The sequence below is a fragment of the Pochonia chlamydosporia genome, chromosome 1 (assembly GCF_001653235.2).
Source record: "Pochonia chlamydosporia 170 chromosome 1, whole genome shotgun sequence".
Lineage (NCBI taxonomy): Eukaryota > Fungi > Ascomycota > Sordariomycetes > Hypocreales > Clavicipitaceae > Pochonia > Pochonia chlamydosporia.
Genome location: NC_035790.1, coordinates 4,893,359 through 4,917,694, shown reverse-complemented (window position 1 = coordinate 4,917,694; position 24,336 = coordinate 4,893,359). Strand labels below are relative to the sequence as shown.

General features: G+C 50.8%; 6 protein-coding genes across 6 annotated transcripts; 2 read left to right on the top strand and 4 right to left on the bottom strand.

Annotated features, from left to right (window-relative positions):
* Nucleotides 1-6,163: 6,163 nt before the first annotated feature.
* On the top strand, nt 6,164-7,750 carry VFPPC_01281 (aromatic-ring hydroxylase-like protein; the record flags this gene model as incomplete). The annotated part of the gene is made up of 4 exons (XM_018281136.1): nt 6,164-6,280; nt 6,394-6,581; nt 6,684-6,850; nt 6,903-7,750. 4 exons carry the CDS (start codon nt 6,164-6,166, stop codon nt 7,748-7,750), a joined length of 1,320 nt encoding a protein of 439 aa, XP_018149684.1.
* A 429-nt stretch (nt 7,751-8,179) lies between these two features.
* VFPPC_01280 (ABC transporter CDR4) lies at nt 8,180-13,212 on the bottom strand (the record flags this gene model as incomplete). Its single annotated transcript, XM_018281135.1, has 4 exons — nt 8,180-8,562; nt 8,627-11,081; nt 11,157-12,196; nt 12,501-13,212. The coding sequence occupies 4 exons, from the start codon at nt 13,210-13,212 to the stop codon at nt 8,180-8,182; spliced, it is 4,590 nt and encodes a 1,529-aa protein (XP_018149683.1).
* A 1,592-nt stretch (nt 13,213-14,804) lies between these two features.
* On the bottom strand, nt 14,805-15,143 carry VFPPC_15331 (hypothetical protein; the record flags this gene model as incomplete). Its single annotated transcript, XM_018293084.1, has 1 exon — nt 14,805-15,143. The coding sequence occupies one exon, from the start codon at nt 15,141-15,143 to the stop codon at nt 14,805-14,807; it is 339 nt and encodes a 112-aa protein (XP_018149682.1).
* Nucleotides 15,144-17,582: 2,439 nt separating this feature from the next.
* VFPPC_13036 (hypothetical protein) lies at nt 17,583-18,131 on the bottom strand (the record flags this gene model as incomplete). The annotated part of the gene is made up of 1 exon (XM_018290813.1): nt 17,583-18,131. One exon carries the CDS (start codon nt 18,129-18,131, stop codon nt 17,583-17,585), a length of 549 nt encoding a protein of 182 aa, XP_018149681.1.
* An 868-nt stretch (nt 18,132-18,999) lies between these two features.
* Nucleotides 19,000-20,750, bottom strand: VFPPC_01279 (outer membrane protein; the record flags this gene model as incomplete). The annotated part of the gene is made up of 4 exons (XM_018281134.1): nt 19,000-20,234; nt 20,294-20,480; nt 20,539-20,658; nt 20,718-20,750. The coding sequence occupies 4 exons, from the start codon at nt 20,748-20,750 to the stop codon at nt 19,000-19,002; spliced, it is 1,575 nt and encodes a 524-aa protein (XP_018149680.1).
* A 273-nt stretch (nt 20,751-21,023) lies between these two features.
* Nucleotides 21,024-22,210, top strand: VFPPC_01278 (actin family protein; the record flags this gene model as incomplete). The annotated part of the gene is made up of 3 exons (XM_018281133.1): nt 21,024-21,317; nt 21,377-21,456; nt 21,517-22,210. 3 exons carry the CDS (start codon nt 21,024-21,026, stop codon nt 22,208-22,210), a joined length of 1,068 nt encoding a protein of 355 aa, XP_018149679.1.
* Nucleotides 22,211-24,336: the final 2,126 nt, after the last annotated feature.

Sequence of the window (24,336 nt, the reverse complement as noted above, 5' to 3'; positions counted from 1 at the left end):
GGTTCCTGATGCCCCTGTGGCTCCCATCCGACCCCCAATGGTTGCCCAGTGCCTGGGGAAGGTGGCTGCAGTGGCGTTGTGAGCCACCAGACTTGACCAGACCAGACCAGACCAGACATGGACCCGACTGACGAAGAAAAGCACAGGCTTCATATCGCCCTGACTGGTTGGACAAATCATGAAAGTACGGAGTGCATACAGTACTGGACAGAGCCGAGCAGCATTACAATCCTCATGAGCATGGGTGGAGGAAGCCTGAGCAATCTGTGCGTCCTCTGGCCTGTGCAAAATGTGCGACCGTCTACTCCGTAATCCGTCTGGTATATTGCAGCGTCAGGACAGGACCACCGCTGGCCCTTCGTCAACAGGGTTCAACGGTTCTGATGAGAGTTGGACCCAGCTGTGTTTCGCGAATCCATGGTTTGGAAATTCTGCACTGTACAGTATTGATTGTCTGGTGTCAATTGCACAGAGTTTCTCCGAGGCTGTGTGAGCAGGATTGATGCCTTGACCATTGCCCATGAAGTTGCAATTACGTTTACAGTACGGAGTACTCCCTACTCCGTACGCGACGCCGACACAGCAATGCCAATCGCCATCCTGGCATGACAGATTCCAAAATTTCACCTTGTCCTCACTTTCGCGATATTGCCACACCAATCCAGGCTGGCTGCTGTTTCACAAAAGACTTGCTTCCTCCTCTCCTGCTTTTGGGTGCAAGCCAGAGAACAGAGTACTCCGTACGCTCATGGATATTCTACACCTGTTGTTGAAACACATGGTTCGCACCTCCGATGTGCATTGTTGATACCAAACACACAACGTTGGCATGTTTTGGCTCGTCTCAGGTATCTAGACGTTTAACTTTTTATTCACTGATATAGTCCAGCATTTCTTGTCGCAGTTCTTGTCAGGAAAGCGCAGCGAACAGAGCTGAGATAGGTTTTGATAACAGAGCTGTCCTAGAGGCAATGCCACCTGCACACGCCAAGACCAGTTAGACCTTTCCCCGACCATGCATCGCCATCGGAAATCATTTGATGGTTCTCTTGCATCCCTGGTCCCGGCACCTGTGCAGATTTGTTTCCCGGAAAAGAAACGAGACGAGAATGTCACCTCCCGAGGTATTTATGTTTCAAAGGTTGCCTGCCCTGGCTCGTGTTTCTTATATATTAAGCCTCAAATCAGCAGGCAAAATTCTCGACCCTGAATACGTGGGGCCGTGCAAAGCACTTGGGTGAAAGTTTGAAAGGTCTGGTTTTGCTAGACGTACAGAGTACACACCAAAGCCATTCAAACCTGAGCGACAAGTTTTGTGTCTTGTTGCAAGTCTAGGACGTTGGACCGGCGAACAGACTAAGACCTCAACAGATATAGATTTCTGGTCAAATTTGGACCGTTTCATTCTATTAAATAGTGTAGTCGGGTTGTGTCAGATGTGTCGTTGTCATCAATGCTGCCAGTTACCGACTTGATCGTGAGCTGGAGTTGTTCCACCTGTTTCCTTTTGCGGATGTTTTTTTTTGTGCTGCGCATGCCCAATCCTTCCAAACAAAACATAAACACTCCAAACAGATGAGGCCGGACTCGGGAGTGCCCGTGTGTTGATGCAGGTGGCCTTCTGGTGGACCACAATGGGTGCCAAGACAGAATCGTCCTACTCCATGCGAAGCGCTTCGTACAGATCATGTAATCCTGCCCTACCATACTCCGTGCTGAAGCAATCTCGTTACCATACGAAGAGTTTATCTGTAAACCAGGGTAGGCAGGGTACAGAGTAGAGTTTCTTTCCTTACTGCCGCACGGATCGATTGGTGATGTGTCGCAATGTACAGAGTACTCCGTAGTGGGTGGCAAGTGGCTGTTCGATCCCACCCACATGACATGGTGAGAGAGACTGCTTTCTTTTGTTAATGGCTTCAAGGTGCATGAGTCTATCTCATTAGTTTGCGGCGATGCTGCTTTTTCCACAGATACCAGATCGCTGATGCGGGAGGCGGAGTTGTCACGCAGCCGCCACAGAAGATGGGAATGGCAAGGCTTTCCTTTCCCTCTGCCCGCATGTGAAATGATTATATAAGACATAAACCCCAATAGCAATCAGCATGTTTCCTATCGGAAGAAATGCATAGCATGCCAAGCCAGGTGAAAATGCACGTTCGGACTTCAGTATCAAGATTTGGTCCGTGCCAGTCAACAACACGGCCACTATAACGTCGAGCTGCAAGGCTCAACCATGGCTAATGCAGGAGAGACCAACCTGTATCCCATTGTGAAAGCAAATCTCACAGGCATCAGTACCTGCAGACAGCTCGCTTATCATCCCTTCTCAAGACTATCCAGGATTCTGAATTGCTTTGCTGGGCGGCTCGTAGTTGCCCATGAGAGTAGACTGGTAGCCTTGCGCTGGGCGGTCGTTGATGGGGTTACGGCCATGATGCCCTTGAGAGCTGGTGCAGAGTGTAGTTGGGAAGTACCCCGTATTTGCAAATCAGACCCTATCGGTATAGGAGTAATACCAGCACAGTATAAGAATCGTACAGAGTCCCATCAGGAGTATCAGGCCGAGTGAAGTTTGGTGTGAGCGGGAAGGCCCTTGTTTCCAGGAAGCCAGCCGGATTCATGGCTTCCGCCGCAGAAGCAACCATCACGAGACCTCCACACTAATTTTAATCCCAGAGACAGGTTTTGCTTTTATTGTGTCTTCCGGTCCAGAAAGAGAAATCAGTATCCCGTTGCCGGTGGCAGTCTTGAGATATGTCTGAACACAGGCAATTAGCCAACCAAATCTTGTATGCCTGGCCCATTACGTCGAGTTACATCTCAGCATGCTGTGTGCCCATCAGCTTCCGTCAACTGGTTTTGATAATTCTGCACCCCAGATGACATGGAGGGAAGGGCTCCGTCACGCAATGTGACCCACCAAACTTGGCGAGAGTCAAGAAGTGCCCGGGACAGATCAACCTGCCGCTGACTGACGTCGCGCCAACGGCCAATTTCAGGGCAAACGGAAAGAAGAAGAAAAATTAAGAAGAAGGCCTGGCATTTCTTCCCTGTATCCCGGTAAGAATCTGTTTCATGAATGATTCGAGGCAGGAGAGTCGGGAAGGGACAAAAAAAATCAGCTCTGTTCTTCTGAGACGACGGCTCCATCAGGGGCCAACGCCTTCCACGCCTTGAAAGCCACTGAATGGGAAGGAGCATCGCTACCAGCACGGTAGATTCCATGGAAGGCAGAGAAGGTCCCGCTTTCCCTTTTTGCGGGTCAGGTCCCTGCTTTCCGCGCGCCAATCATGCGGCTGTTCCTGACGCTTAGCCATTTTTGTTGCACCACTAGGGCAGGTGGGATGCTCATTCCCCTGAACGACAGTGGATCACGTCAGGGGAGAGTGCAAGGGGTGTGGCATTAGACTCTCCGCTTCCAAGGTGGGTTGCCTTCACTTTCAGACGAAAAGCCCTACCCATTTCTGTTGCCAGTCATCATTGTCTGTCGTTGACGGTAGGTAACGCATTGGCCTTCTGCCATTCTGTTGGGACTGGACACGGCAACAATTGAACTCGAGTCCATCGACGAAGATCCGTCAACGCTTCGTTTATGTCCTGCGCACAAGGGAGTACAGGGTAACGTGATCCGCATGCAACCATTGGAACTCGGTGGTGCTCATCGCTCACCTTCCATGGGACAAAGCCTGACATCTTGACGAGTCTTTTCTCTCATCGACCACGTATCGAATGTAAGCAATTAAGGAGGGAGCTGGTGGACGCATGACTGATATGTGCTTGTGGGCTCTACGTCGTTCCGCCGGAATCCGCTCCGCATCAATCAAAGCATTGATGCATCAATTGAACTATCGAAAACTAGCTCAGTGAGCAAGGCTGTCTGCATCGTCCATGTCAACTCCTTCGCTAAACTTTAATCCTACTGGGCTACTTCTGAACGGAGATATTGGCCAAGTCGAAGGGAAAATACATCACACATCTGCTGCACTTGCAGCGGGTGCGAACAAAACGAATGCAGCACTCTCTGCTTGCGCTTTTGTCACGGAGAGACGCTTCGGATCCTAGCTGACTGTGACTTTAGGTTACTCAGCGTCATGGTGGGCCGACTCAAGATCATGGATGCTAGAAGATATGGTTATCGTGACCATCCTTTCCCGTAGGAGGCAAATGCGCCTCCAACAAGCAGTGGATGGGTTCTGTCGAGATCGAAGACCATGACCCAGAGGGCTGGCTCTTCTGCACCATCCCTGCAAGGAGGTCGCAGTCACTTCCCTGCTACTCAAACTCAGATCGCGACTGGGCATAATACATTCTTCCAGCATACTATGGTTGATTTCGAGGGTTGGCTCTTTTGACAATGACAAGTTGGACTCGGCCTGCGCATCTATGGCTGCGAAATCCAAACCATAGAGCCATCGACATCCCCAGTTTTAACACAGGACATCTGAAAACGCACAAATGGCCAAGTGGGTTGCCCTCATCGACAGGATCCGAACACCTCTGGTTTGATTGATGCCACACTCAGACTGCGTGTGGGGTTCAGGCTAAAACCAGACCGTTCGCAATCAATAAAAGCCATCAAAACGCGGTGCAAACTCGCGATCTCGCGACGCGGGGTACGGTAACCAGAAGAGCCAGCTGATAATTCGTTACGGTGATCAATCCCCCGTACATATGTGTTGACGCCTAGTCCTGAAAATGGTCATGATCCGACGCCTCCTCTAACGCGATCTTCCCGATCTGGGTTACACTGAATGGGAGGGATGCGAACCAGGAAATTACGTTCAGCTCGCATTACACGTGGCTGGCCAGGATCTGTACTGCGTGGAGAATCCTGTGTGGTGTTGAGTATACGCGTCGAAAACAGAAGCTCCTGACGCTGACAATTGCCAACATTGTATTGACCATGGGAAATTTCGATGGCCGACGATGCCACTTTGCTTGAAGCATCTTCCGCTCCATGGATATTTGCTTCCACGAATTGGGATGGGTGCGTACGAGCTTACGTGAAAGTGGCATAATATTCTCAACGTAAGCGTGGCTCTGGTGGTGACTGCGCTTTAGCAACAACAGGCTAGTTTTAATGATGCCGGCAATGGTGGCGGGCTATTGCAATACCCATCAGGATTGCGTTGGGTTTCTCGTCAAACATGCGCTCAAACATATGGCTGGTAATGCACCCTCTCTCGCATGCCAGCCTTCTTCATCCGTGCCGGGATTCAACACCTCCACTGGAGATGGAAGGCTCAAAGCCTTCAGCTAGACTATTCGAGCGTACTCATTCATTGACCGCCATATTATTTGGTCTCATGAGTAGACAGGATTGTCGTTGACGACCAAGCATATAGGTCGGCTCACGCCGTCCGAAGACTTGCATGCAGTAAGTAGCCAGACGGCTAACGATTGCGCAAAGCTCGGCAATGGTAAACGCAACGATTCTTGTAATGCTTACGTTTCAAAGCTCGGCACCAATATTATCTGTTGAATGTATCCTCCTCAATGGCCAATCACCAACTACAGCTCATGTGAGTTTTCATGTGTGTAGGCCGACACTTCTGTGTGACGCAACAGAGCCCAATGCACCACTCAAGGCAGAGCTGCGTAACACAAGTTGAGAAATTCAACACAAGCGTCCTACAAGCGTCCTACAAGCGTCCTACATGAAGACAGCATCGATCGTACAGCCTTGAGGGTTCCATGCAGGCGGTTTGACGGTGCTGGTGCTGGTGCTGGAGCTTGAGGACTCCATGAGGAGGCAGGCAGCATTCTTTGACTTTGACGCCAGACATCGGAGCAATCCGAATCGATGGAGCCTGGCCAGTGAAAACCCCACTCACGTCGTCTTACCGCCAGTCGCATAGGCATTCGCAGGCTTACCAACATGTTGTTACACAGCATCGTACCAAAAGCAAGAGACATGTCCGGTGAAGAAGACTCAATTCGGGCTTTTCCGCCTGTCGAGTTAGTCTTTGTCCCAAACGAGGCATAAAACGTCCTATCGGGTCATTGGTCGTGTAACCTTGCAACTTCACTGCGATATAAAACGAGTCGTGCGGGTTTTCGATCTCTGGCTTATCCATCCGAGGACAAAGATTCTGTTCTGTTCAACCTGAAAGAGACGATTGCAAACTCGTTGGGCAAGTGTCAACATCCAAACAAAACAATGCTGCATGTAATCATTGTCGGAGCCGGGATTGCCGGCTTGAGCTGTGCTATTACCCTCGCAAGACACCGCAATGTCAGAATCACCATCTTGGAACGAGTGGTCGTCATGGACAAGGTAAGTCGAATACACACGACCCTCCTCCAAATGCACGCCTCGGCTGAGAGAGGAACCCTACCAAACCGACCCTGTAGAACATGTAGCACAGGAGGGCTAAAACTACATCACAGGCCGGCAACGGGATTCAAATCCCTTGTAACGCTGCTCATACAATGCGCTGCCTCGGGCTGTTGGAAAAACTTCTTGCCAAAACAAAACAACCAGCCACCGCCTTTCTGAACTTGAAATACGATGATGGCGAGGTGCTCTTGAATAAGGAGCTGTCCCGATTTGAAGAGCTTTACGGTGCTCCATGGTTGTATGTCAAGTCCTCTTCACAACATCGCGAATAGCCTGCATTTCCATTGTCTGAGTGTCATATCTTTGCCTTCCTTCCAACTAACGGGTGATCTCCTGGTAGATTGATCCATCGAGCGGATTACATGACGGTGCTATTAGAAGAAGCCCAGAGACTAGGAGTCCAGATCCAACTCGGCCATGACGTGGAAACCATTGACTTCGACACGCCATCTGTCACACTTCGCAATGGCGAAGTCCATAAAGCAGACGTTGTAGTTGGTTGCGACGGTACGTATGAATCTCTTGCTCTTCTTACCCTCTCGATCTAACACCTATCCAGGGATCAACTCAACCATCCGCTCCATCATGCACCCATCAGTACAACCCGTTCCAACCGGTGAATACGCATACCGCACCCTCTTCACCCGCTCTCAGCTCTCATCCCCAACCTTCCAGCACCTCACATCTTCGCCGGGCACCTCCCGCTGCTGGGTAGGACCTCTCGCTAATGCAGTCTTCTACCCTCTTCAAGACGGGACCTTGTTCAACCTCGTCATTGCAATTGCCAACCCAGACTTCAACAATAGCTGTGACGAAGGAGCTCTGCTATCCTCGTTGCGAGACTGGCTCCGCGACTGGGACCCGATCTTGCTTGAAATGCTCGACACGGCAACCCAACTGATCCGCTTCCCCATCTACCGGGTCGACAGACTACCATTCTGGACACAAGGCTCTGTCACTCTCATGGGAGACGCAGCGCACGCAATGCTCCCTCATTTGGCACAGGGTGCGGCCACAGGTGTAGAAGACGCCTTCATACTAGGCTCCCTGCTCGGTCGTTTATCAGACTCTATTGCAGAGGGGACACCAGGCTCACAACTACAGCAACATGTACGTACCATTTTACATTCATACGAAAAGCTACAGCATGATAGAACAGCGCAAATTGCATCCGCGTCTCGATTCACCGGCATGCTTGACCACTTGCCACCAGGTCCAGACCAGAAGGCCAGGGACGCAGAGTTTGCAATGTATGATCCGGAGAAGACGGTTAGTGCCATGCCATGGATTGATGCGCGGACAAACAAGGACTTGCTGGGTAGAAAAGTTGATGAGGTTGCTGAGAGGGAATTTGCGAGATTGCTCGCCGATGGGGAGCTATCTGAATTGTCTGCAGTGCCGGCCTAGCTGTCGGCATAAATCTATCGATTAAGTTGGCATGTATTAAGGGCTCTCAACGTAGTGCGTGGTCCATAGGAATTTATAAGTTATTCAACAGCTTTTATTGCTACTCCTTCTCTAATTAGCCTCTTCCCACACTCTATGTATATAGATGTAAATGAGAATATGTATCAAAACAAGCAGTGCATTCAACCATCCAGGCTTCCACCGCTTCTATGGATAACAATAATTATATAAAGGAAATCCTACACTGTCCAACTGTAGGAAAGCACCAAGGCGAGTGCAAAAAGGTGACAGGGAATGATGGTTGTGAATCCCAAGATTCTATGCAAAAATGAAATAATAGTCTGTTGTAACTGTCTTCTTTTGTAGAATCCAGGAAATAAATTGTAGTAATGGAAGAAACTTTTGGATCTAAACTGGTATCGACCGTCTTTACTCCTTCTTGGCCTTCTTACCGCCGAGCTTGTTCTTGGGCACACGAGCGAGCCAGTATACAAACAGGGCGGCGGCAATGTTGAAAAAGACAAAGACCCAGAGGAGACCGAAGTTGCGCCAGCGGTCGCTGTAGCTGCTGCTGACGCCCGCGAGGAAGGTGTTGGTGTCTGCAATGGTACAGAACTCGCAAGTCGACGTGGCGTTGGGATTCTGAAGTTTACCTCCCATGACGTTGATGTAGTCTTCCATATATTGCCAGCATGTTTGATTGGAAGGCGGCTCGAAATGGAGCAGTTCGTTGTTTGCGCAAATGACGGCAGTATTGGCTACGCCCGTGGAGAGCATACCTGATACGAGGTATGTAAACGGCGAGACGCGGTCTGTTACTACGAGTTAGTTTTGTCTGCGGGCGATATTGAAATTTCGGAGAGATCTGAAACTTACACATGAAAATCCAGAATCGGGGCAGGCTGTCCGGGGTGGCGAGCACACCGCAGAAAATCAAGCAGAGAGTGAACAGCAAGTTGGCAAGATTGCCGCCAGCTTCGGCAGTCTCAAATCCGGCAACAATGAATGTTGAGAAAGTACCAGTGAAGAGCATGAACATGAGCAAGAACAAGAACATGAGCGCGCCTCGCTCAGCAACCGCGTCGTCGACAACAGCATTACGGTACAGACCAACGGGGTAATACCAACAAAAGTACATAATAACAGCCATCAGAGAGTTCCAGGGAAGTTCAACAATAATCTGAGACAGCATGAAGACCTTCCAGGAGTAAACCTTAGAGGGACGTTCACGAGCCTCGTACAAAGATCGTTGAATAATAAACTGGGGCATAGATTGCTGCACAATTTGACCAAAGACGGTAAGGAGCTGGAAGATTGAGAACATCTGGTTTTGGAGACCTTGTCTGGTGTTGGGAGCCTTGAAGAAGATGAATCCGATAAACAGGGCGACGAGTGTGCAGAGGGCAGTCTTGGCATAAATATACACCGGAGTGCGCCAGTATTGCTGGAAGACACGGTGGAGGTTCTCCTTGAGCTGCACCATGAACGGGGCTGCAAATTCTCGGTAGCTGCCAGGGTCCTCCTCAATCGAGTTGATCGGGGTGCTAGCTTGCTTCTCTGCCTTGATAGTCTCGAGCTCATCCTGGACAGACTTGTATTCGGCACTATCCCGCCAAGTCTGAAACCAGTCGATGTCCGTGGATGATCCAGGAGCAGCTCCAATGACCTCCAACATCCATTCAGCAGGGTTGGCAGCCTCGGGGCAAGGGTGTCCACCATTACGCTCGAAGTAGCTGGTCATTGTGCTGGAGTTCTCGCCAATTTCGCCAAAGTACACAGTCTTGCCTCCCTTTGCCAAGAAGAGAAGTCGGTCGAAGCGCTGGAAGAGCATAGCAGAAGGTTGATGGATGGTGCACAGAACAGCTTGTCCAGCCTTGGTGAGCTTCTCCAGAAGATCCAGAATAGCCCAAGAGGTTTGGGAGTCGAGACCGGAGGTGGGCTCATCAACGAAGAGCAACAGAGGAGGCTTAGCAGCAAGTTCAACGCCAATGGTTAATCGCTTGCGTTGTTCAACGTTTAGGCCCTCGCCTGGGACACCGACCACAGCATCAGCATATTCGGACATATCCAGGAGCTTGATAACTTCCTCAACGTAAGCCAATTTCTCTTCTTTAGGAACATGGGCGGGTTGACGAAGAAGGGCACTAAAGTTGAGCGCCTCGCGAACAGTTGTAGTCTGCAGGTGCAAATCTTGTTGCTGAACGTAGCCAGTCTTACGCTGGAAGGACATGTCGCGTGGCCGTCCATCAACAAGCATCTCGCCGGTAATGACACCCATGGCGGTTCGATCAGCCAAGCAATCCAGAAGGGTAGTCTTGCCGGCACCAGAAACTCCCATAAGAGCGGTCAAAGTTCCAGGTTTAACCCATCCATCGACGTGGTCCAGGATTCTTCGCGTCTCGCTCTTGATTTTGACCTCGTAGCAAACATCGTGCCATTGGAAAACGGAAGTCTGTTGCTGAAGAATACCGCCTTCCTTACTTTGGCCCCGGCTCCTCTCGGCGGTGACGATAGGTCCAATGTTAGCCATGGCAGCTTCTGGGTCATGATGTCGTTTTTCGGCTTCCGTTGCGGCAGCAGGTTTGTGTCCTCGGCGGTACACCAAGACTTCACCTTTAGACTTCTTCTCAGAGACAAACTCAGCAGCAACCATGTAGCAAATGAGGAAGAAAACTGTGAAGGCTATCACAATGCCAAAGTTGCGCCAGCGATGGCTCCAATCGTAATCAAAGTTAGAGCTGACATAGAGGTCGCCGTTGACGTTTGGATCTCCGGCCACGGAACCAACCTGCGAACAGATTTGGTTCTCGGGACTAACATTGGCATATTTACTGAGCAGGCTGGAAACTCCAGGAATAGGAGGGTTAGCGGTCGGCACAAAATCGGTGCATGGGAAATCGCGATTGTGGAATTCGTTGACCATGAGAGCCTCAAAGGCATAGCCAAGGGGATCGATGTAGCTCAACCAGCGACACCACCCCAGCATATACTGCTTTGGCAAGACAAACCCAGTGAAAATGACGAGATCAAGGATAAGAATAGCAGCGGGCACCAAAGCTTGGAACAAGGTTCGGGAGGCGGAACCAATCGTTCGGAAAATCATGGACATGACCATGACCGTTGCGAAACTGATGAGTAAGAAGAAGAAGAAAGCACCAGGTTCCCTTCGGAGATTGGTCATGAAGTACAGGGTGATGTTAAAAATGATGGAGTTTACGACCTTGTATGGCAAATCGCAAATCATGGAAGAGATAGCTTCAGCTGAGGGATGATAGAGCGCGTAACGAGAGTGCTTTTCCACGATGGGTCGTTGTGCGTAAAGCGTAAGAATCTATACCTCTCGTGTCAGTTTTGTGAAATCCATCTTCAAGCCGTTGTAGGCAGCGGGATTTCAATGGTACGTTACCTCAAGAGCAGATGCGAAAGCGTTCATTAGACAAGCAAAGAAGAGCAATGCGCCTCGTTGGAAGAAGCTCGAAGAAGTATCATTGAGGTTGTAGAAGACACTGCCAATGATGAGAGCCATAATGAAGTTTCCAATCAGCGCACCAACAGTTAAGCTTGGGTCGCCAGTCAGGCGCTTCCATCCACGCCACAAGCAAAGCTTGATCTGCTCCACGTAAGACAGTGTAAAAGGGGACTTTTTGCGTTGACCTTTTGCCTGTTGTGCACGCTTCGAGGCACGGAAAACCTCAGCATCGGGACCTCCAACGGGGTGGGCTTGCTTGTACTCTTCTATTTCCGCCTGAAGAGCCTTGTATTCGGCGCTGTTCTTCCAAGCAGCGGCAAACTCGTCAGGTGTGCGAGGCGCCTTGCCCTCGAAACCGGGACGAACGATACGCTCCAGAGAGGAAGTCATGGACGTAAGGAAATCGGGAGTGGTCTGGCGAGCGGGACATTCAAACCCGAGGTTGATGAAGTATTGCTTTGCTTCATCAGCACGACCGAAAAAGATTTGTCGGCCCTCGTACAAGACAACAGCCTTGTCGAAGAGATCGTAAGCACTCTGAGGTGCCTGATAGATGGACACACAAGCAGTGCTGCTGAAAAGTTCAGTCTGCAAACGAAGGGTACGACAGAACTCAATGGCGTTGGCGGAATCAAGACCTCGAGTCGAGTTGTCCCAACATTGGAGCGGAGCGCCAGAGAGAGCAGCCTCGGAGATGGTCACTCGCTTTCGCTCACCACCAGATACACCGCGTACATACTCATTACCGACACGGGTGTTAATGGTGTGAGAAATGCCGAACATGGCCATGACGACATCGCGAAGGTGATTGGCAAATTCATTCTTGTTGAGGCCCTCGGGCAGCTGGCGTGGTTGTCTGGCTCGAGCCGCAAAGGTGAGGGTATCACCAACGGACAACTGGGGGAAGTGGACATCGACTTCCGCAGTGTAGATTGCCTCACCACGGTGATTGGTGTGCATTTCTTTGGCAGAAATACCTGCATTACAATTGTTAGCCGCAACATATCCTCATTGGCAATGTTCCACATGTAAGTCATGTTAAGGTTGAAAGGGTTATGCGTGGTGGCTGGGCTGAGACGGCATCTTCCGCTGTCATGTTCCACATCTGGAACACCCCGGCCATTATTCCCACGTTATTTCTGGATGGGTGCGACACAGTCGCAGATCCGAACCCGTGGGTTTCACCAAGCATGGACGGCAAATTCCGTCTCGCCAGCAAGCCACCCCCAGTCAAATTTCTCGATTTAAACATTTGGTGCAAGACGATTGGCTTTTGCTCACCTTGATAATTGAAATAGGAATCGTCCTGAACGAAGATGCCGTTGGTTTCACCGGCGATAGTCTTGAGGAAGGTGGAGCAGCCAGATCCAGGCGGTCCCAGGACAACCAGCATCTCGCCTTTACGAACGAGACCATCAAAGTTGCGCAGAATGTCAATGCGCTGTTTGCCGCTGCCTGTTAGCTGTCGAGCAACACCAGCAGCTGAGAGCCAGACATTGGCGACATCTTTTTGATAATCGGTTGCAGCACCGAAACCGTGAACGTTGAGGTTCTGAAAGCAAACACCGGAGGACCGGAATGATTTACCGTCCTGCGACACGAGTTCGACAACGGCCTTGGCCCACTCACGACCACTGAAATTGGGTGAATTAGGATTCAGAGGAGAGTTCTCCTCTGCGAGGAATGGGTTCTGTCCAGGAAGGGCGCCAGCAGACGTACGCGAGTAGGATCTTGCAAGAGCCTGGACTACGGACGAGCGACGAACCATTTCGGCCTCGACAGAGTCATCTTCTTCCTGTTCCTTTCCTAGGGAGTTGGCAGGTGATTCGCGCTTTTCATCGTTGTGGCCTTCAGTCATGGACGTAGCCTCGGTTTTGGTCGTGTCGTTGTTGACGGCAGCCTCGATGTCATCCTCATGAGTTGGATTTCGAGTTGTGAGAGGGACGCCATGGCTATTCGCCGTGGCGTCGTAGTTTGCGTTCATGCCATACATGGCGGCGACGAGGAGAGAGCCAGGAACAACTCAGTCGTCTGTGCCGTGTAGGCAGTCAGTGGTGGGAACGAAGGTTCTCTTATTTAGCTTTTCCACGCCGTGGTTAATGGTCGATCCCAGCGTTGACAGTCTGGTGTGATTATCGAGGGGAAGGGAACAAGCTCTAAAACCCAACGCCTCATCAAGGACGATAAAAAGTCCAACCAGCAATTCCACGAACGGCGTAAGCCAAAATAGGCGAGGGGGATGCTGACGTTTTAAATGCGATACAAGGGAAGGAGCGAAGGACAGGCTAAAGTGGCGCGAGCTGACTAGGGGACTGGGGGCGTCTTGGACTCTTGGGTGTGTATCTTGTGGTGGTGTGGCCCATACGTTAAAAAAAAAATAACAATTCATGTCTGGAGTCGTGGGGCATTGCGGAAGAATACCGGCGAAGCAGCAAAGGCAATAAAAACAAGTCGCCGGGGTAGGGGATCAATGATGATGGATGGCTGAGTGACATGGGACAGACGAGACGGAGGAAGGACGGACAAGATTTACAGACAAGGCTAAGCGGCCAGTCCGGGCCCGAGAGAAGGTGGACTTTGTGGATTAGAGCGCGGACTTGGACTTGGGCTAGCCAAAGGGGATCAGCAAGTCTGGGTTTGATCGAAGACGCTCAAGCCCAAACAACTGCGTGTGGCCAGAATAAATCTTTTAAAGCTCGAGGCACAATACACGACTCCTCACATCGACCGGAATCTATATATTACCGCCGTCATAAGACGGACAATGACTGGGAGCAATGCTGTAATCTAAATTTGCGCGAATCTGCGCAAAAAATTGCACGGCAGCCCCCAAGTCTGCCCCAGAAGATAGTGGACTTTGATGTTAATCGACCTTGTAAGCTGCAAAACCATTTTGCCCAGTGACGGGCCCCTGGTCCCAATTCTTGCTCGCTTCAGTGACAACCACGCCAGACGTGTCCGCAATCCGGTCGGAATCTGCTGCCGCCTGTGATCCTGCAGCCAGAGTGGAAGTCACGTCCAGTCTGATCATGTTTTGGTGCAGCTTGAGACCGGAACTGACCTAGTCATGGACACCAAACGTGCTGATGGTGGGGACTTTGCAGCGGAAAGTGGGCCTGCCGGTACAGTCAACTTAGCGGAGCCAGTGCAAGCCAGTGCAGATTGACTCAAGTGCTCGCCTCTGGGCACAGCGTCAGGGCGCTGGATGGAAAAATTGTGCATCCCGACTTGACACGCATCAATTGATCACATCACATCTCCAGGCGAGCACAGCCCAGCCCCATACTACGCCCAGGCACACCCTCAGTGGCACGCGGGCGCTTCTTCAACCCGACACCGACAGGGACACCCCGGATGGCCCGTTGTTTGACCCGATAAACACAAGTTGGGGCGTGCGCCTGGCTTGGCCTAGCTCGGTGAGTCTGTTCTGCACATGTGTGTCTCGCCGGCTCGATAGTGGGTTCAATGGGTTCAATCCATCTCTGCCTCATCAACCTGGTGGGTTTGGTGGTCGTGGTTTAGGTATTGGTGCCTCCCGTTTGGAAGCTTTGTGTTGAGTATCACAATCCGATAGCCCTGGACCGACTAACCCAACGATAGTGGGAAATTCGCTGCTCGAGCCCAAGGCTTTTCTTGAGAATGTGCGCTCCCGTCCGAGACCATCCGGGTCACAAGAAATATCACCCTCAGGGTGAACGTGTCCAACATCCGTTGACCCTGGCATATCTTGGACATTACCACAGCCATGTCATCCAAAGCTTGGCATAAGCCTGCCGACAATATTGCCATGAAGGAGTCCCCATTGCCCCACGGATACCTAACTTCCATAGGACGACTTGCAATCTTGTACGCATCTCGTCGTGTTTCATTCCGAGCGAGATCAATGTATCGCCCAAGGATGCTGCAATAATATCCAGAGAGCATGGCTATCCAGGTAGTATTCAACTACAAGATGTCGCTCGGCCGTTTCTAGAAGGTTAGCAGAAGGATAGTCTACAAATACCTTTGGAGGGACCAACACGGTTTTCTCTCCAATGTCAAAGCAGTCAGCAGGACCAGTTTCGCGTCCGACATGTCGAATTGTTGTCAACTTGCGAATTGACCAAATCGGTCAGAAATGACACATTTTCGACGCCAGTCTCACTGCATCTCGTGTCTTTTTTTTTGGCCCTGGCCTCGTCTATTTCACCTTGTTTTGTCACAGAAATCATGTTGATGATAAGGCTGCAACTGAAGCCCCGTACCACTGGACAATGATGTATGACGGCATCACCACGACCGCTTGAATACGCGACACACAGCAAAACACATTTGGCTTCCGACGCACAGGCAATCCTTGCGCCCATGTGAGATCACAGCGATGTGCAATCCGTCTGCCATTTGTTGGCAGATTTCACTGGCCCAGCCATGAAAGGCAATAAGTCGCGCCAACTGCTCAGCACTATCACTTAATTCGAACGATCCCCGGATCCGAATACGTCCTGGGTCACTCCTGGAGCACTTGGAGCCGCCAGCAATCTTGGGATCTCAGTTTTGTGGTGCAATGCCAAACATTTTGCCTGCCAAAGGGACTCGGGGTCTTGGAGCAACCCGACAACCCGCCCCCACTCCGTGTCAGGAGGGAGGCTTCACTTTCAACCAGACCAGACCCTTCCTGAGCCACACAACTGTTGAGCGCCAATGGCAACTCTCAGCGTTGAATTTTCGACAGCACTGGGTAATTATTTTATGGGCTTCTTAGTGCCAAGGCTCCATTCGTACACCTCTCTACTGCTACAAGTAGTCTGTACGGCATGTGGAGTCAAGTTGTTGTGGTATGAAACAAAGCAATTCATGAGCCTCCTTATCAGGCGGCATCTCTTGCAGCGTGTAAGATTGAAGATGCAGGGGAAGTGCGATATAATGTTTTCTTTGCATCATTCTTTCTAAAGCGGGACCAGTGCGGTAACAACAACTTACAGCTCAGTCGTCTCAAGACAGGCTGTTAGGTTTCTGGTGTTGCTACGTCTGCTTCTCTGTTGATTATTCTTACAGAGAATGATCCTTTGGTCGCATTCAACCTCTTCCGTCAAATGAGCGGCGCTGTCGCACTGTGCCAGATACGACGAAGGCTCCATTCGCCTTGCTCACAGAGTCCCTGTTTCAATACTATGTGATACAAATGTGCAGCTTTTTACAAAGTTTGGTTTCCTCCACATGCCGTTCCCTTTCAGGGGCGTGATCTCACACGACCAGTCGCGAGGCACACTTTCATCCAGTCGTGACACCAGGCTTCATCCAAAAGCAGACAACAGACATGCAGCCTCTTCCACAAACACCCGCTTAGTCAGATCACCAACCAAGCAATCAGTCGTTTGCAGAGATCGCAACCATGATAGAATAATGTCAGAATTCTCCTGTTCTAGTCTGGTCTAACATGTTTTTGTCTGTGTTGGTCGAACTCAATGCTTGCGGCACCAACATCAAGACTTATATGTGGGCCGCGATGCCAACCGAGTTTCGCAACAGCCCAACTAAAGGTTGTATTGTGGACCATTCTCCTATTTCCAAACCTGGCCTCCCTGAAAATATCCCCTTGCTGAAAAAGTTGGGGCCGTATATTGTGCTCTGATGGCGGAAAGTCCGCAAATCCGCTCCGGGTTTTATGCACACCACAATGACGAGTAGCGTTCGTCTTGGCAGTGTTTACTTGGCAGTGCATTTCTCGGGGTTAATGAGGCAACAGTACAACCACGGACACGTCGTTGGGCCCGAGAATGCGTCTCCTGTACATCATTGAACTTGAAGGCAACTGGAACAACGGATGAACCGGCTTGCAGTTTTGATGATCCAAGAACATCAAGCTTGATACCTTGCTTGGACTACCCTACCAACTGACATGACACGCGTATTTCAAGCGACTAAATTGGCCGGCAGTTGTTGAATGACATCCGTCTTTGGGACATACATGCGTCAGTCCAAACTGGCCGGTCGGAATCTACTATACTACTTGCAAACTTAGGTCAACTACCATTTACCAGTATGACAGCAACTATTGCACAAGTGACGTGTTGGGATCGCAGAAGATGCAAAGAAATACCGATATCCAAGTATACATTTCACGCAAATATATTCACACAGGCGTGTTTTCGCGTCTGTCGTGATATAACGGCGAAAATTTCAAATCGTCATGGCTGAACCATTGCCTGCAACTACAATGCATCAATACGAGAGTACTTCCAGACTCGCACAACGGGATAAATTGGCTGTTTTGAAACTAGTTAAATAAACTAACAACAAAAAAGACCCAATCCACCATCAACCTGCCATACAATCCTCTCCCACCCGAGCAACCTCGCAAAACTTCCCACCATGGCTACCCTCCTAGGTGCAGAACTCATAGTCAACTTGACCCTTAAAGGTAGGCTCGTCACACTCAACGCTCTTCATCTTAAGGGTCCCATTCTCACTGCTATGAAGTTCCTTGCAGTTAGGTCCCAAACTCACCGAAGTACCATAACTATACCCCTCAAGAGGGTTAGTAAATCCGGTACCCACGGAGGCCAGCCCATTAGCATGATTCTTGGTCACATCAAAGCGGTAGTTCAAGTTCAGCCAGGTGTATCCGTCGTGGACGGCACGGCCATCCGTAGCGACCTTGTAGCCTAGCAGCCCAGAGCGGAAATCCTGTCGGATAGGCTCGCTGAAGGTGTTCTTGGCCGACAGCACGGCGGCCTTGTCGACGGATGAGTCGTATCTCCAGATGTGCAGGTCGAAGGGGCAGTTGTTGACGAAGTTGACTTTGCCGGTGATGGGACACATCTGCGAGAGGGCGAGGTCTTGCGTGAGTTGGGGGATGGTGGAGGGTGAAGTTTCTTGGGCGGCGGCCATGGCTGCGAGGCCAGTGATGGCGGAGAGTGTGAATTTGACCATTTTAAATGGGGAGTTTGAGGTTGAAGATGTGTTTGGGTTTGCTTGAATTGTGATTTTGTTTGTACTCTGACGAGGTTGATTTGGGATCTTGTTGGATGGTTCTTGTCTTTTTATACTTGACGCTGGTAGTCAAGGACATTGAATAAACAAGATTGTATTGGTGTAGTCGCGACTTGGAGTACTGATGCTGTAGCATCAAGCTATTCTGGTCTTTGTAATTCCATCCGTAGTATCAAGATGCTATTCCTTTATGCTGGCCAGATCCCAGACATTTCCCCGTGCCCAATTGTCACTCAGCCAAGAATTACCATCAACATATTTATCCCATAGATTTCCACGGAGATATGTCTTCGACGCATTTAAACTACCCATACGCACAGAGTGCTACCAATTTCGTGGGTTTGCCGCCATCCCATTCAAAAAATGTAACGCCTGGTAGTAGCACGAATGGAAATAGTCCACCAAGACAAGCAACGTCACCTCTACGCGACAAACACCAGCGCTAATCGGAACCACCAAGTTAATAACCACGGAGATTACATAACTCATGAAACTTCATTGTTATATAAATTGCAACATGTCTTCTTTGCATGCAGCTGTCGATGCTTGGCATTAGTGTAGGGTATTTGTGGGTATGTATTTCCTGGATTCACAGTGGTATTATTTCCATGGAAAGGAATGGACCAAAAAAGAGACTTGGAGATTCGTATGGTCATTTGTACGAATTACTTTATTAGGCTAGAAATTCGGTGTAACTCGGCGTGCAGGATTGCTCGGTGAAACGGAAATGAGAATGACGAAATAGTTGCGTGAAATTTCTATCTTTACAGTACAAGTTTTGGTTCTCTATCGCGAGAGGAGACTATTATTACAAAAAGTTGATACCAACACCCATCTGAAGGCCCTTGGTTCCAACCTCGCCACGGCGTAGCGTCAGTGGCAGACTAAAATTGAGTTCGAACCTGGCCACAGGATGGGCGTACACAAGTCCAACGCCAGCAGCCATGCTTGGCGCGCCGTTGACCAAATCTCCAATAGCACCGAGCATACCGTCGCGGACAGCGCCAGCGTTGAGTCCTCGCGACCCAACTTCCGTGGATTTGCTGCTGTCCTTGAGGGCGACGAGGCGGCCGCCATTGGCGAACATTTGGAATCGGAGACCAGAGTCTGGTCCCTTGTATGGAAGCGGGAGTAGCATGTTCACGCTTCCAGCGGCGAATAAGTCTCCCCCTACTGCATCTGTGCCGTCGTGGGGACCCAGGCCGCCGAGCTTGAATCCACGAACATCTGTTGGACCACCAAGCTGGAAGCGGTCGTTGAGACGGCTAGGTGACGATTCGCCGCCGAGGTTGAACCCCAAGGGTAGGGGATAGAGCATTCCCATTCGGAATCCAGCGCCGATGGATGCGCCTGATCGCTCTTGGGCCCCTGGCAGTGGGATGGGAATCGCACCGCTTGCTTCAACCTCGCCCTTTGAGAAGGATACATCGCCACCAAGAGGTCCGATACCAGCAAGCTCTAGTCCAGATCGTAGCATGTAGCCGGACTGGGGTAGCTGTGGGTTGTCGCGCCTTTCCCGGTGGAACGTATGCTTGATAGCACTCTTGATTGTATCACCAGCATCCTGGCGAACAGTTGGGCTGGCTCCCTGACCCAGACCAGTGACCTGCCGCCATGCACCGGAATACTCAACAGAGTGCGTGTCCCTCTCAGCGTTAAACCACGAGAAACGTAGCGAGCCACCTTTGACGACCTCTTCATGCGATGCCCATGGTTTTTCTGCGGCAGATGCCAGTCCCTCTAGCGAGATTCTCATGTCGGGGTCACTCAACACCGGCGCACTCAAGTTAGCGCTGTACGCCGACCTCGTCCGCGTGCCGGCTTTGGCATTCAAGGTGAGCATCTCTGCTCCTCCAAACATATTTCTCCATAAAAGCGATCCATAGGCCGAGCCTTCGCCGTTGCCAACATCAGTACCGGTCTGGAGTTTGAATCGCGGCAATTCTTTCAGTCCAATGGACACGTTGACATCGTTCGGACTCGTGGAAGGGTCGACTTGGCTGGCTTGTGACAGGTATACCTCGGGAGGCTCTCTAAGAATCTCTACGGAGCTGATTAACGAAGGGGTTCGTTCGGCATGGGATTGGCAAGTGACCACTTACGCAGGCCAGACAGCTTTGAGCTCGCCATCTGAAGCTTTGCCATGACATCGCCGACAGTCGAAGGAGCGTTTGGGCTGTCGCTTAGTAGCGGTGCGAAGATGGGGTCGAGAAAGCCTCGTCGAATGTTCTTTGCGCCATTGACAGTGACCTCGTTGACAGTCATGGGCATCAGCATCTGATCCGCCATCTAAATTTACAGTTAAGAATAACTTCTGTGAGGATGAACCTTGTTGCGTCGTACGTACCATTTGTGCAACCCTGCGTTCTTTAGCTTCATGCTCTGCGCTGCGAAACTCTGGCGATGTCTTGGCGGCACTGAGCACCTCGTCCGTACTCGAATGCAGTTTATCGATCAGCCCACCGGGCTTTTGTCCGTTGTTAGCCATTGCAGCTGGTCAACGGGAGAAATAAGCTCAGAACTTACATGTCCCGCGGTGGTGCTCGAGTTTGCTGCCATTGCAAAGTTCTGAAGCGGCACAGCTTAAGTGTTGCCAAAGTCAAGCAGCATCACAACACGGAAGCTCAAGAGGTTTTGAGCTTCCATGCCAGAAGTTTGCTCTTCGTCGGCACGGATCGGGAACGTATGCAGAGGCGCCAGACCAAGTGTGGCGCAATATTAAACATCACTGGTGGAGTGTGGCTGGTGAGGGACTGAACTCTGTTGGCTCCGAAGACAATCTGGATACTTCGCCCCAATACTACTTAAGCAGCCCGTTTCGCGGCCCGGTGAATGCCAACGACTCGTTCAGACCAAAGTGTTTCGTCACCTACACTACCTTCGCTTGGGCATCTCGGACTCGATTTCTCCATCTACCTAGAAAGCGACTGTTTCCCTGCATTGACCGCGGACCACGACGACTCTCTTTCAACCCCCCTACAACCTGACGCAACCCAGCCAGTGGCGCGCACGCGATCATCGTTATCGTCATCATCGTCCGGTCTCCTACCCTGGAATCCTCGAGCCGACTTTGGAAAAGACCACTTGCACAATAGACACATGGCGAGCAAAGCAGCTCAGAAGCGGGTGTGCTAAGCCTTGGAAGAGATAGATTCGTTGTTGAGCGACGCTGACTTCCGAAACAGTTAACCCGCGAATACAAGGCCATCTCGGAGAACCCGCCACCTTACATCACAGCCCACCCTTCCGAGTCAAATATCCTAGAGTACGCATCTACCAACATCACACACCAAGTATACCTACATGTGGCTAACCTTTTCAACAGATGGCACTACATTATTACCGGTCCTGAAGACACACCCTATCATGGCGGCCAGTACTGGGGAACTCTAATATTCCCTCCCAACTATCCCTTTGCGCCTCCCGCGATCCGCATGCACACTCCATCAGGACGATTCTCACCCTCAAGTCGTCTCTGCTTATCGATTTCAGACTTCCATCCCAAGTCTTTTAACCCTGCTTGGGAAGTGTCAACGATTCTCGTCGGCCTCCTGTCCTTCATGACCGGCGACGAGATCACCACCGGTTCCATTTCCACGACCTCAGCAGAGAAGAGATACCTCGCCTCACGAACACGCTGGTGGAACTCGTCTGGAGGCGGTTCGCACGCTAAGAATACTGGGCTAAAGGGCAACATTAAGGTTGGTGATGGTGGCGCCAAGTTCCGCAGCGAATGGGCCGACCTTGACCTCGAGAACTGGGAGTGGATGAAGACGAACAAGGTCGACACAGCAACTGGCAACCGCTGGGACAGCGAGAACGGGTCATCGTGCGGACCACAGTTGGGTATTGCTGGTGGCTCCAGCGGCCACCAAGCACAGGCTGTCGTTGATGCGGTTGTTCAACAGCGAGATGCTGGCCGGGGTTGGATATATCGCAACAAGCTTTTGGTGCTGGGCGGTGCGATATTCCTTTACGTCCTTATCGCAAGGCTTGTTAGAGGTGGAGGTATAGCCTAGGCAGAGGGAACGTAGGTTGCGGTGCAGTCAGGGCTTGTGTGGTCAGTCTTTGGACTGTCCGTGCCTTGTGGTTGTTTCAGGCCATGCGGTGCCTGGCTGGGTCTGACCGCCAAGTTGATGTGCGAAGGCCCGGTTCTTTTCCATATGTTTTGGCGTTGTAAAGACTCTATTCAATTTTGCATTAGTAGACAATAAATTAGCGTTGAGATTGATTCCTGGTGTTGTGTACTATGTGACGTGTAGTTGTCTCTGGAGTCACCATTGTTCATGGGCAGTGCGGGCGCCGATCTGTGGGATTGTGATGAAAGATTGAATCCGGTTTCATCTGTTGACAGCAAGAACGACTGATTGCTCATGCAACTCGCATGGAAGAGCACTAGCTTTTCTGCCTAGGGCATAGACATGATGCTATGTATGGTAACCCGCCAACGACTGAAGAACGACCTGAAGTGTGAAGTGTGCCACGCATGTCTTGGGTCATTTTGTACCATCCGCACCGTTCGGGAACATATTGAAGCTTGAAGGCAGGTTTTGTGTGGGAGCATCGACCAAGCACTTCGACCGCATTGATAAAGTGACTGGTCCGCAAAAGTACGAGCACCAGGCATGTACCTGGACAAGGACCGCAACCCGTACTGTCAAGTACTTAACGAAGTCACCATGTCATCTTGCTATAAGTACTCGGCTGCAGACAGTCGTTTGAAGGATTTCTCACGATGGCGCAATTCTTTCCATCACATGACCGCCAAATGCGAGTTCTATCCCAAACAGAGTCTGATCTGACTCAACTTGTGCCACGACAAAATGAGCAATCAATTGTCGCAGCACAGCACCAGGCATTGACCTTTTCAGTTTTCCAGTACAGTCAGCATGCATTCTGAGAAACAAGTCAACACACTCTGCCCCCATAATCCCATTATCCCACCGGGACAGCCGGACATGCTGCATAAAATGAGCAAACAAGGGAAACCAATAGTCAAGCCCGGCCAAGACCATATACCCAAAAGCACATGCCAAACACACATGCACACAATACAAGATATTTTCAAGGAAGGCCCCAAACAAGGTTCCCAGGAAACAAATCAGACAGCGCACGCATGCATGCATGGCGTTCGTCAGATGGCGTTGAAGGCGACATTGTTTGGCCAACAGTTTCCACAAGCCCAGTGTCTTGGATGACCCTTGGCTGGGGTGTTTCTCGAATTCCCCATTCTCCGGGAGACGAGCGTGGCGCAAGCCATCCAACGGGCCGCTTCTGCAAACTTGACGGCAGCATGTGGTGTCACTGTTTTTTGATGAGCTCTTCGTTTTCTCGACATGGGGTGATTGTTGGATTTGGGCTGGTGATGGGTGCGCTTGGAGGACTGTGCTGCCCATGGATTTCGGGTGAATATCCCATTTGCAAAATGATGGAAGCACTTTTGTCCCGGTGGCATGGTAGAGATTCGCAGCCCCTGGCCCTGGTGCATCTCGAGTGGGTAGTGAGGAATTTCGGTATCCAGTAAGCTCAGCTACGCTCCGCCCCTTGGCGTTCCCTGTTGTCGGCACGGGAGGGAGGGGAACATGCAATCTAGTGGATACATGCATCTTGAGCTGTTTGCTGTCAACGCCTCATATGATCGTTCGCTGGGCCCAGACGAATTGTCAGAGGTCTGCTAGTAGAATGCAGTTGATGTTGATATGCTGCCGTTCGCTGTCCTTGTCCTCAGATCAAACAACCTACATCATCCTCATCCTCATCCTACCTCAAGCGTCAGGCGTCAAGTCTTTCTGGTATGGCCCTTGATCGACTGCCGCTGATGTAGCACCTCACCTTGCAGATATTGCGACAGCTCGAACCAGGCCGCACCAATCCGTCGGGTTGCATTTGGCCCAATCTGGACGGTAGTCGTTCAACACCACGACCCAACACCACGGATGGGCTCCCTCATTCGATGAGCTGAATTCCCGATGCTGGCCCACCATTCCCGAGAAATATTGCCGTGCATACAGAGTACACACAGACACCTGCTCTGCCGTATTATCGTCTGGTACGTCATAACTCACCAAAACAATGGTTGATAGTACAGTCCTTCGTCCGTATCGCCCGCCGCCTGACTTGGCAGGCCGGGCCTGGCCATCAACTG